Source organism: Elephas maximus, chromosome 8, assembly GCF_024166365.1.
Source record: "Elephas maximus indicus isolate mEleMax1 chromosome 8, mEleMax1 primary haplotype, whole genome shotgun sequence".
Taxonomy (NCBI): domain Eukaryota; kingdom Metazoa; phylum Chordata; class Mammalia; order Proboscidea; family Elephantidae; genus Elephas; species Elephas maximus.
In genome coordinates this window covers 11,450,274-11,463,146 of record NC_064826.1, presented here as the reverse complement: position 1 = coordinate 11,463,146, position 12,873 = coordinate 11,450,274, and the positions used below count along the sequence as shown (strand labels likewise).

Sequence of the window (12,873 nt, the reverse complement as noted above, 5' to 3'; positions counted from 1 at the left end):
CTGTGAGCGCCTGAGGTAATATATTTGAGTGTCTTGGCTTTCGAGTGATTTTATGAAGAAGGCATGTGAAAAGGGGCAATTAGCATACCACCCAGGTTACTCCTCTCGAACTTCATTTCAGTCCAGGTTTTTACAGGAAGTAAATGGGAATCCATTTAAGATGCCTTTGGGGAGCATGTTGTGGGCGGGGGATTTTACACTTTAGATGTCAGGAGTGCAACTGGCAGAGCCAAAATTTTAGGAAAATTGAGGAATAATATTCTCATAACTACCTTTGCAGACTGCTGCAGATAGACTCCAGAGAGTAATTTTTCTGAGGAGAAAGATGAAGAGGAGAAAGAAATAATTAATGTTTGTTGAGTGCCTACTGCTAAGCTAAGCATTGGCACGTATTAATATTTATTTCAGGTGTCTTAGAGATGACAAAGTGATTTTTACTTAGTAGCTCACTAACCAGAAAGGGATGCATCCATCATTTGTGTTAAGTGCCTTTTCACGTATAAATGAGGAAGCCAAGGCACTTGATAGACACGGTGTGACTTGGTCACATTCTCATAGTTGTTTACATGAGCAGTGACAAAGCGGAAGTGACCTGAGCCTGTAGCCTGCCTTTCTCAGGAGTATGCTTGCTTTTGATCTTATTTTCAGTCTCTGGGGTTTAGTGCTGTAATCTACATAATGTACACGGCATCTGTTTTTCCCACTTAAAAATAATTTTTGCATCTTGGGGTCATTCACTCGTATAGTGTTGTTTTTCTGTCTCCTCGCTCTGACTCCTGGACCCCCTTTTACACTCTTGTCTCTCATTTTCTACCCACTCAGATGTTTTTCACCCCTCGGCGTGCCCTCTTGTCGACTTCACTCTGCCCCACCCACCTACATTTGTAGTTTCCTACTACTTAACGTGCACGTGCACGTGCATAGGGGGAATGCCTTCTGTGGGTGGGTGTGTATGTTGCGCCTGGCTTTGTGGGTATGTGCATATCACAGTCTACATCTGTCCACAGGACACAGATACACTGAAAGGTCTGCTCGGAAAATCTCTCGTAATAGCCTTCCTCCTCCTGTGAAGGCCTGACTATTCTGCATGGTTACAGAGTTGGGCAGTAACTGGTGGAATGCTTAGTTATGTGACTGAGTGCGCAGACATGGCAGACGATGTACGTCTGTTTGTTTAGCAGGAGGTGGCACCGTTACAGAGCACCGTCAAACAGACCATTGTATACACGGCTCCCAGCAACAGTTTTCGCTGTGGAGGTTTTCTCGTTCATCCGTGCACAGGAATGTCCCTGGACAGTGGGTGGATCTCAGAGGGCATCTCCTATCCTTCGTGGTTGTCACACAGTGCTTGGGAACTTCTGACCTAGAATCAAGTCAAACCTGTAATCACAGAGGAGGACTGAGAGCGCTGAGGAGGACAATGAGGACTTCACACCGATTTGCTTCAGCGCTCAGTTATTTGTCAGTTCTCTCCCTTTTTGCCTTCTGAGTCTTGCAAATGAATTGATTCCATTGAATCAAAGTAGTACTAGTTTTGCTGTTTCTTTTAGACTGGTAACTGGGTCCCCATCTTATCCCTTCCAGTTACTTCCCTTATCATAGGGGTTCTTAGGAATTAACTCTTATCAACTCTACCTGTTGAGGAGAGAAAAAGTTTCACCTTACATTTTACCAGGCTGTGAACACCCTGCTGGCGGGGCCCATACCTGGTTCCCCCTCATCTAACACACCACTGCAACTGTTAACGGCACCAAATGCCATTTTGTTGACTGAGTCAGTACAGAAGCCTCACCCTGGCTAGAGATGTGAGGTTAGAACAGGTGAAGACTTGGGTGGCCGTCTGTACTGTCCTTCAGGCCCACTGTGGGTGCTTGTCCACTCTTTCAGTGTATCCCTAAGAAAAATTGATGAGTTTTCCATTCTTTCCATTTTGTTTCCCCAGCTATTTTATATTATTTCTACGATACAGCATTCTTTAAGTCATACAACTTTTATAGTAGAATCAAAAAGAATTGCTGTGGCTTCAGGCTTATGCTTCTGTGAAGTTTTAGAATGATCTCTTATTATTATTTTTCCCTAATAATGTTTTTATACTCTTCACCGACCAAACTGCAATTGGTCTGTAATTGCTGGCCACTCGTGAAAGTTACTGTGAACCCAAACAAACAAACAAAAAACAGACCCGTTGTTCAACTCATAGCGACCCTACAGGACAGAGTAGAACTGCCCCATAGGGTTTCCAAGGCTATAAATCTTTACAGAACCAAACTGTCACATCTTTCTCCCTCAGAGCGGCTGGTGGGTTCGAACCACCAGCCATTCAGTTAACGGCTTGACCACTTAACTGCTGCACCATGCGGGGGCTTCTAGGGTGTACCCAGTACCAACTAATTTGTAAGAGAGGGAAAAAAGAAGCAGTTGCCCCAGGTCAAGAGAGTGAATTCCCAAAATGAGAAGAAGAAGGAAAGCGGGGAGGCCTATACCCTACAGCCACCTGCCTTCACCGTGTCCAGGTTTAGGTGTTGTTACTTCCATCTTAGATTCCTCATTTGAGAGGAAATAGTTGTCTCTCTTGATCATATACAGTTGTGAGCACATATACTGAAACGGACTGTTGCCTTTGCAATAAATTGCCAGCCATGAAAGGAAGTAGAGGAGACTGGCATTCAATGTTACCTTTTTGTAAAACTCTGGTCTCGGTTTCCAGCTGGCTTCTATGAGTAAACCAAGTAGACTCGCCTGCCCAGCCCTGCCCAGGTCTGATTCCCACACTCAGCCCTGCTGTCCTGTAATCAACCACTATTGCCCTTGGAGGGTTCCTTTTCTAAATCTATTTTCTTTAGGAAGACTTATCCTCTAAGCTGTAATTAGTCGGCACCTTAGTCAACAGCCGGCTAATGCCAGAACAAAATTAAAAAACCCATGATGTGGCAGCCTAGATTGGGATTAAAGTCTTGGTGTACTGCCTTTTACGAGCTGTGTGACTCTTTTCAAGTTATCTAAGGTCTCTGATCTTTAGTTTCCTGATACTAAATGATGATAATAATGTCTGCTTCATAGGGCTGAATGAGATGATACATGTATAAAATGCTAATCGCAATGCATGGAATATAGCTAGATCACATTAAGATCTCAAACTCATTATTTTTAATGTTTTTAATATCAAGTCATGATTAATGAATGAGTTGTGGGTTAAGAGCGTAGACTTTGCAGCCAGACTGCTTCAGGTCAAATCCCAGCTCTGTTGGCTACTATCCTTAGTAATCTTGGTCAAGCTCCTAAGATTATCTATATTGTAGATTCCTTCTCTGTAGAACGGAGAGAATAATCCCCAGCTCCTGGGACTGTTGTCAGGACTAAATAGGTTGATGCACATAAAGCTCTTAAAGCGGTACCTGGCACTCGGAACAGCCTGATAAATGCCAGCAGTTATTACTCTGCCCTAACTGTGCTAGGGGCTTCGAGAAGGGTAACATCAAGGATTTAGAAGTATACCAAAGACAAGTTTTACCTACTTCCCAACATGGCCTAGGTCTAATCCTGGTGGTATTGTTAGGTGCTACTGAGTCAATTCCAACTTGGTGACCCCACGTGACAGAGTAGAACTGCCTCGTAGGGTTTTCTAAAGGCTGTAAACTTTACAGGAGCAGATGGCCAGGTCTTTCCCCTATGGAACTGCTGGCTGGGTTTTAACTGCCAGCCTTTCGGTCAGCAGCCAAGCACCTAACCATTGTGCCATCGGGGCTCCTTCCAATCCTGGCACAGCCTACTTATCTTTAGTTAGCAACTGCTTTCCCAAGGCTTCTTCCTAAGAAAAAATTTTTTTAATTGCTTGTGCCAATTTTAGGAGTTTGTGCTCTGCCCCCTCCGCAGTACCCTTGTCGCAGTGTTGATAAAGTGATTCATCTGTGGCAGGGTTCATGTCTTTCTGTATAAATTGATAAAATAGAGTTCTCTGTGACCTGTCTTTCAGGAGATAATTATTAACAAATTGGTTTAATCTCTTTTTTCCAGCAACCCCCTCCACGTCTGATAAATTTTCAGAATCACAGCCCCAAACCCAATGGACCAGTCCTTCCTCCTCACCCTCAACAACTGAGATATCCACCCAATCAGAGTATCCCCCGGCCCGCAATAAAGCCCAACCCTCTGCAGATGGCTTTCTTGGCACAGCAAGCCATAAAACAGGTATGTGTCTGCCTCCTCTTCTCAGGTGTTTATTCTGCCTCCAGATCCCATGATAGTGATAGATGAAGCAACAGGTTAGGACGAGCAGAACAAGCTTTCTTATTTCTTATTGTTAACAAATGTGACTTTCAAGGTTTATTACAGATGGACCTGTAGAGACAAGAGAAGGGTCCTGGTGCTTTGTGACTGACCAGGGAGATCGAGCCACTTATGTTGGCATCACAGCACACAGTCACCAGTGAGTCGTAGGGACTGAGTTTATTTTTGCAGTAGTGTTGTGTAACTTTTAGGTAAGTTCATTAAAATACACACAGAAAGAGCATAGCGTTGGATTACGGGTTACAGTCCACAGAAGGGAATAATAAATACATCTTTAAAGTATTTCAAGGAGACTTTCTGGAAACAAACTGTGACACAGTTTCAATATGAAGCATAGATAAACCTGATAAGGTTTAAAATTATGTTCTTGATGTCTTCAGGTAAAATTTTTTCTAGATTTTATCTGTTCTTTATAAAGGTAGAAGTTAAACCTCTGCGCTCTCTTCGTAGATTGCACTTATGTAATGTAAAGCACTGTGTTTTTCTCTAACGCTGCTGATGGAGACCCTTTTCTTCCCCCCTTGCTACCACAGTGGCAGATCAGCAGTGGGCAGGCTGCCCCATCGACTGCCAACAGCACGTCCTCCACCCCGTCCAGCCCCACCATCACCAGCGCAGCCGGGTTTGATGGAAAGGCTTTTGGTTCTTCTATGATCGATTTGAGTTCACCATTGGGAGGGTCTTACAATCTTCCTTCTCTTCCAGATGTAAGTATACACAAAATGTGAACTAGCCATTTCCTTTGAGAATTTTAAGTGAATTTGGATCTGGTAAAAGGCGTGGGTGTGCTGGATTAAAGGACAGAGACGCCAGCATACTACAGAATGTCTTCCAGGGCACCAGAGTTAAAAGTGTTTGTAAATGAATGATTGTAATGGTGGGTTGGTGGGTCGTGGAGGCTAAGTTGAGAAAGGAGGGAAGTGAGGCCAGAGGAGGAAGTACTAGACAGCTGAATTGCAGGGATGTGATATGTTAAAATAAGCTTAGGGAGGCTTGAAATTAAGGAATCAGGAGAGGAGGCAAGTTCAGTAATAGAAATCAAAACATTTTTCTGAGAGATCTTGGTGACCAGTACAAAATCATCTCTGATTTATTTTACGCTTAAATTAAATGTATTCACTATGTCAGTACTTTTTTTTTTTTAATCTTTTCCTAAGGCAGAAAGATATAACATTCTGTAGATAGATCTTTATACATAAGTTGACACTTGTTTTACCTTTTCTTATCCTGTGTATATACACAGTGTGTATATAGGTATATCCACACACACACAACCAAACGTTAAAAACTTATCTTGAAATATCTTGTGTACGTTATTTGGAAGGTATGGCCTATAAGATTGTTAAAGAATGTTTTTATTTACTTTAAAAATTGTTTTTCAAGTTACTGAGATCAACTAATATTTCCTAATACTTGCATTGGTAACCTTTTCAGATTTCATTTCCGTTTTACCATTTTATGTACTTTAAATGGGTAGAGTGCGTGTATTTTTTCATGCATAGGTGGCACATAGGAAAACTTGTCTCATCCCTACAGTTTTATTTTAGTTTTTATGATTGACTCCATAACACAAATAATTTTCCTTAAGAACTACACAAATGCAGTTACTCCAGTACTTTTTATACTTTCCGGAAAATATTGGACAAGATAATTGGTGGTAAACTCGAAAGAAAATTAAAATGTAAATGACCTTCTGTACTAACCCACAGAATAAAAGAGGGCCCGCAGAGAGCAAAACTTTCCTGCTTTTCTCAACTGAAATTCCTCATCTGAACCCCAGAATAAAGAAAATGGTTTGACTTCATCTAAAGTACAATAAAAAAAAAAGAGAGAAATAAAAATAGAAAAGTGTGAAGAATAAAAAAAAAAAAAGACTTAAGAGATATATCAGCCAATCATATCAGGCCTATAAACCTTACTCAAATTATAAAAAACACATGACAAATAAATATGAACACTGACTAGATATTTTCTGAAGTCAAAAAATTATTGTTAATTTGTCTTGGTGTAATAATAATTTTCTGGGTACATTAAAACAAGAGTTTCTAAAAAAAAAAAAAAAAAACAGAAAAGAAAGTGGTTTGAATGACTGTGCTCAGTCCTCCCAGGACCAGCACATTCTAGAGGGCAGGCGGATAGTTCATTCCGCACAGTCACCGCCGCAGGTGGAAGACTTTACTCTCCCGCAGAATCCTGGCTGAGGTGGGCTGGAGCTGCTAGGGGAGGGTGGAGCTGGATTTTCATCACGTTTGAGAAAGGCTGGAGCTGCTAGGGGAGAACGGAGCTGGATTTTCATCACGTTTGAGAAAGGCTGGAGCTGCTAGGGGAGAACGGAGCTGGATTTTCATCACGTTTGAGAAAGGCTGGAGCTGCTAGGGGAGAACGGAGCTGGATTTTCATCACGTTTGAGAAAGGCTGGAGCTGCTAGGGGAGAACGGAGCTGGATTTTCATCACGTTTGAGAAAGGCAGGAGCTGTGTTATGGAAGAATCATGCTGGATTTTAATCGCAGAGGTGTTTTTGGTCAATTTGGTGCATTTAAGGCATAAAAGGATGTTTGCCTCGAAAGCATTAAACTCTTAGTAGAACTTTATCAGTGCTCTAGACTGGTTGTGAATTAGGAAAGAAGTGTGGTCTATATACTTGTTACGTTAAAGCAAGACTCTATAAGAAATCAATTTTTTTTTTCCAAACAACGATAACGAGATTAGCGTCCTAGGAGTTCGTTACACATGAATTTGCTGCATCCATCTAGTGCTTATCCAAAGCATCAGTTCTCAAAATGCAGACCAAGGGTCTGGGGGGCCCCTCAGACCCTTTCTGAGGCCCTTCCAGGTCCTCCCTGTGTGAGGCCAGCTTGTCTTCACAATCTTCAACTAAAACCACACTGGCCGCAGATGGAGCACAGAAGCAGAGAGGGGCCCAGCTGGCTGCTGCTGAGCCAGACACAAAGGAGAATGTAAAACAGCTTTTCTTCTCACCAAGCTTTTTTTTTGGTTGTTTGTTTAAATACAGCTATTTGTGTGTGTGTGTGTGTGCTATTTTTAAATAAGTTAATAAATAATTTTTTAAATTTTAGTTTTAATTTTTATGAGCATGAATAGAGTTCTGAGACCCAAAAGCTTGAGAACCGCTGCCCTGAATTTTGAAAGCCAGTGAAAGTAACTTGTTTATATTTGTTTTATTTGGGGTGAGAAGAAACATTCAAAATTCAAACTAATGAAGTTTGTTTTCGTGAAGATTATATTATCATCATTTTCTCAACCTGGTTTTAGTAACCTCTCAGGACTGGCCACAGCTAACTAAGCAAGCTCGTTTGACAGGCAGCCCTCTGGTGTCCTGCGGCGTGGCCTCAGTTTACTAAGGTGGAACATTAAGAGTGAGAGCAACTGTCCAAGGTTGTTTATGGGGAAAACATGCGCCAGAACTTCTCAAACATGAGCCCTGGCGGCGCAGTGGTTCAGAGCTTGGCTGCTAACCAAAAAGTCAGCAATTTGAATCTACCAGCTGCTCCGTGGGAACTCTATAGGGCAGTTCTACTCTGTCCTGTAGGGTCGCTGTGAGTTGGAATCGACTCAACGGCAATGGGTTTGGTTTTTGGTTTTGGTAGTAATTAAGTTATTCAAGTCTTATAAATTTAAAGTAACTTTTCACCTGCAAAGTCAGGATGCCCTGAAATAACTTCTTTTCTTGTAAGATTGACTGTTCGAGCACTATTATGCTGGACAATATTATGAGGAAAGATCCCAACATAGACCACGGCCAGCCAAGACCACCCTCAAACCGCACCGTGCAGTCACCGAACTCCTCCGTGCCGTCCCCTGGCCTGGCAGGTAGAGTGGGCGCCGCTGGGTTTTGTGAATGTTTCTGCAGCTTCTGCTCTGCAGATGGGAAGCGGATGTTCAGCTTGTTCGCCTTTTCAATCTCAACACAACTTAGAGGCCTCGTAGCACTTCCAGGAGGAAATTAGCTTACCGTTACGCTTTCTCTTTATTGTAAGTTTCCTGCAATGTGGTCTCTTTCTGGTTATAATTTACCTGAGTCAAAATTTATTCACACCAGAGCACAGCGAGATTACTCTCTTGGTGGTTTTGTTTGATGTTTGTGTTTAAGAACTTTTAGCATGCTTTATGCATTTCCTTCGAGAGAGGAGCACTCCAACTAATGCTACTCCTGGTGACCTTGGAAACACAGGTGCTTTAGACCAAACTAAGGAAGAAGGAGAATTTTTCTTACATCATTCACCAATCACATGAACATAATAGGCAGTTACAGAATTATGAAGATGCTTATCTTTAAACTAAACAGAATTTTCAATCTGACTAAGCTAAAACCAAACCAGTTGCCCTCGAGTCGATTTCAACTCATAGCGACCCTATAAGGCAGAGTAGAACTCCCCCATAGGGTTTCCAGGAAGTGCCTGGTGGATTCGAACTGCTGACCTTTTGGTTAGCAGCCCAACACTTAACCGCTACACCACCAGGTTTCCATCAATCTGACTAGTAGTCATAAAAAAAGAAAATCAAAACAAGATATAATTTCTGTTTGTCAAATTAGCAGAGATTTAAAAAGTGAAAATACTCTGTGAGAATGTGATGAGAGCAAGAGGCTTCTCATCCATAGCTGATGAGAGTATAGTTTGCTTGGCAGACCATTTCTGGAAACTATTTAAGCAATATTACTAAAGCTAACATTTATCCAGGGCACGGTGGTTAAGAGCTTGGCTGCAAATCAAAAGGTAGGCAGTTTGAATCCATCAGCCACTCCTTGAAAACCCTTTGGGGCGGTTCTTCTCTAGTCCTGTAGGGTTACTGTGAGTCACAATCGACTTGATGGCAACAGGTTTGGTGGTGTTTTGGAATTACCTACCAGGCAGTAGGCCGAATGCTTTGTATGCATTACCTGGTAGGATACTTGTTTCAAAGCCTTAGAAAATGTATGTACCCTTGAACCCAGTAACTCCATCTTACTATTCTTACTATAAGGAAATAATTAAAAGCTGGACAGACCTTTACGTGCAGAAAATATTTGTCAAAACACTGTTTGCAGTAGTAGAAAATTGGAAACAATAAAATTCCAAATATACAGGTATAAAAATAAAAGATTGTGTATCCATAAATAGAATATTACTTAGCTGTTGGAAGAATGTTTAAATAACAAGTTTCTCACAATCGATGGCTGCCCTGACAGGGAGCACAACAGAGAACCCCTGAGGGAGCAGGAGATCAGTGGGATGCAGACCCCAAATTCTCATAAAAAGACCAGACTTAATGGTCTGACTGAGACAAGAGGAATCCCGGCGGTCATGGTCCCCAAACCTTCTGTTGGCACAGGACAGGAACCATTCCCGAAGACAACTCATCAGACATGAAAGGGATTGGATAGTGGGTAGGAGAGAGATGCTGATGAAGAGTGAGCTAATTATATCAGGTGGACACTTGAGACTGTGTTGGCATCTCCTGTCTGGAGGGGGGATGGGAGGATAGAGAGAGTTGGAAGCTGGCAAAATTGTCACGAAAGGAGAAACTGGAAGGGCTGACCCATTAGGGGGAGAGCAAGTGGGAGTACGGAGTAAGGTGTATATAAACTTATATGTGACAGTCTGACTTGATTTGTAAACGTTCACTTGAAGCTCAATAAAAGCTAATAAAATAAAATAAATAAAATAGCAAGTTTCTAATGGCATGTTTATAGCAGACTGTTCAGTGAGAACTAGCATACAGAATCATACACTAAATACAGTGTAAAAGGTGTAAATGTGTGTTTCAAGCTGGAAGGAATTATATGAATTTTTGCAGTGTTTCGGTAAAGGAGTTATGGATCACTTAAGTTTTACTTTTATGTCTTTTCATGGCTTTCAAATATTCTAAAATGAAGCATGTGTTACTTTATCATTAGAAGATAACAGCCGTTGTGTGTGTGTGTGTGTGTGTGTGTGTTTTTAAAGGAAGTTCTCTAGAGTTTCAACTAATGAAATGGAGTTTTTTTCACTTTATCACTTCTATCCTGTTAGTCATCAAACCCTTTAAACATTTTCACTTTGTGTCTTACTTACTTAGTTCTGCTATAACAGAAATACCACAAGTGGATGACTTTAACAAACAAATTTATTCTCTCACAGTTCAGGAGGCTAGAAGCCAAGTTCAGGGTGTCAGCTCTAAGGCTTTTGTCTCTTTGTCAGTTCTGCAAGAAGAGCCTTGTCTCTGAGCTTGTGCTCTTGGGCAATCTTCATATGGCTTGGCATCTCTCTTCCCCTGTCTCCGCTTCTGCTCACTTCTTTAATCTCTTTTATATCTCAAAAAAGATTGACTCAAAATACACCCAACACTAATTCTGCCTCATTTACATAACAAAGACAACATATTCCCTAAGTGGGATTGTAACCACAGACATAGAAGTTAGGATTAACAACACATATCTTGGGAGGACAAAATTCAGTCCATAACATTTTGAAATTTCTGTTTCCTACTTGGCATTGTATTCCTGCTGTCACCATTTAGTTTGGGCCCTCATCACTTCAGTCTGGGGTTAGTACAGCAGTTTCCCCTCTTTTTCTTGGCCTGGTGTTAACTCCAACTTTTCCTTCCTCGAATCTGCACTCCTTCAGAGCACAGGTTGTTTATCATTGTTTTCGTGGCAACCGTCCAGTACCTTCCATTTGTTTACAGCTACAAGTCTGAGTCTCTCTATCAAAATCGTCTGTTAATTGGTCTCACTATACTTGTGTAGTTTTCTTTCTTGGACTGCTTCCCTATCAGCCCCACCATTTTTATTTTCTTCTACAGCTTTTATTGGTACGAGGGTCCTCACTGAGACCTTACTTTGATCACTCTCACACAGGAGGCATTTGGCAATGTTGGGAGACATTTTTGATCGCTACAGCATAGGGTGGGTTAGTGGAGAGATACTATTAGCCTGTAAGAACTAGTAGAGGCAAAGGATGCTCTGTGGGACATAGGACCATCCTCCCCCTCAAACTCAGAATTATCTGGCCCAAAATATCAGTGGTGCCAAAGTCGAGAAGCCTTGCTAGTTTAGTTTTGCAGAACAGAACAGACTGTGTTATGACTGTATTACATAATTGCATGATGTGCCCAGTTTGAATGTAGTGCTGAGTGAGTATATTCTGTGAGAACTTGGTCCATGATTCCTCATTCATTTGATGACTGTGTGGTTCCCTCCCACAGGGCCTGTCACTATGACTAGTGTCCACCCCCCAATACGCTCACCCAGTGCCTCCAGCGTCGGCAGCCGAGGAAGGTAACTAACTGACCTTGTTCTCTAGTACGTGACACTCTCCACTAGCCTTCTCTTGCCAGTGCACAACATGCTTTGGTACTCTATATGTTTTAAACAATTTCCTTTATTTTTAATTTGCATATTACATTTAATAAATTAGTTAAGGGATTTAAAGTATGAATTTACCCTTAAAGATAGAATAATATTTGTCTATATGTTGATCATAAAATGCAATGTTTGACGGTAGCATAATAAGGGAAAAGTCAAAATGAAATAGGTGTAACACTGTACAGTATAGAGACACTCGCAGATGAAAACTTAGGGGAAAATCCAAAGAAACAATAATTTTATGCTGATTTTAATACTCTGACTTTCTAATGATCAAACATTGGCTATATAATAAAAGAAAAAAATTACAGTTGTTGAACTTCTAGTTTTAGTTATTGCCTTGGCTTCTCCCGCATTATACTTGAAAATATCTGTTAGTGAACCCAGTTCATACTTCCCTAATCATATGGAAGGAACATCCTCCAAGGGAAAGTATTTGCCTTTAATCCCAGGAGAACACAGTGACCATCTATAAATGCCCCATTATCCTCTTTAAATAGCAGCACACCAGTAAATGACAGCCCTTGCTAATTGTCCTCAGACTTAGATTGTGACAGCAAATCATTCCAGTGAGCCTGGAGTTCTCCATCACTGACCAGAGAGGGAAACAGAGAAGCCTCAAGAGGATGCTAGTTCTAAAGTACTCAGTCTGATTGCTCAATTTTGCAGCCCCAGAATATGGAAATCAGTTTTATTTCAATTCAGATTTTATTTAACTGTCTTTCCAGATGTATAATGTAACTACTTAGATAGGTTTACATGTAAGCCTGTATTATCCTGAATGGCACTTCGTTTGCGTCTAGCCTCTTGTACTTCGGTTATGTGTAGTTTATTGCCCATGCAGGCAGTTATCATTATTGTGAAGCTGTAGCACTCTCCGATTCTCACCTCTCTTCTCTTACAGCTCTGGCTCTTCTAGCAAGCCAGCAGGCGCCGACTCTACACACAAAGTCCCAGTGGTCATGCTAGAGCCGATCCGAATAAAGCAAGAAAACAGTGGACCACCACCTGAAAATTACGATTTTCCTGTTGTTATAGTGAAACAAGAATCAGATGAAGAATCCAGGCCTCAGAATGTAACTATTCACGTCAGTGATTATAATGCTGTTCTGGTTGAGGGGTCGGGCGAGACTGTGAATACCTCTTCGTAGGCAGAAGTGTTAACACTTAAAAGCAGAGAAATAGCACAAGGGTTGAAAGAACAGTTGAGGAAATCTCTTAGTAAAGCAAATGAAAGGAC

General features: G+C 41.4%; 1 protein-coding gene across 4 annotated transcripts in view; it reads left to right on the top strand.

Annotated features, from left to right (window-relative positions):
* TRIM24 (tripartite motif containing 24) overlaps positions 1-12,873 on the top strand; it is a 128,314-nt gene that overhangs the window by 100,745 nt on the left and 14,696 nt on the right. For 2 of the 4 annotated variants that reach the window (XM_049893909.1, XM_049893907.1), the window contains exons 10-14: positions 4,015-4,188; positions 4,821-4,994; positions 7,984-8,119; positions 11,474-11,546; positions 12,538-12,721. In XM_049893909.1, coding sequence (XP_049749866.1) covers positions 4,015-4,188; positions 4,821-4,994; positions 7,984-8,119; positions 11,474-11,546; positions 12,538-12,721 — 741 coding nt within the window. The remainder of the gene's footprint in view (positions 1-4,014; positions 4,189-4,820; positions 4,995-7,983; positions 8,120-11,473; positions 11,547-12,537; positions 12,722-12,873) is intronic. The other 2 variants (XM_049893910.1, XM_049893908.1) reach the window with 1 other exon arrangement.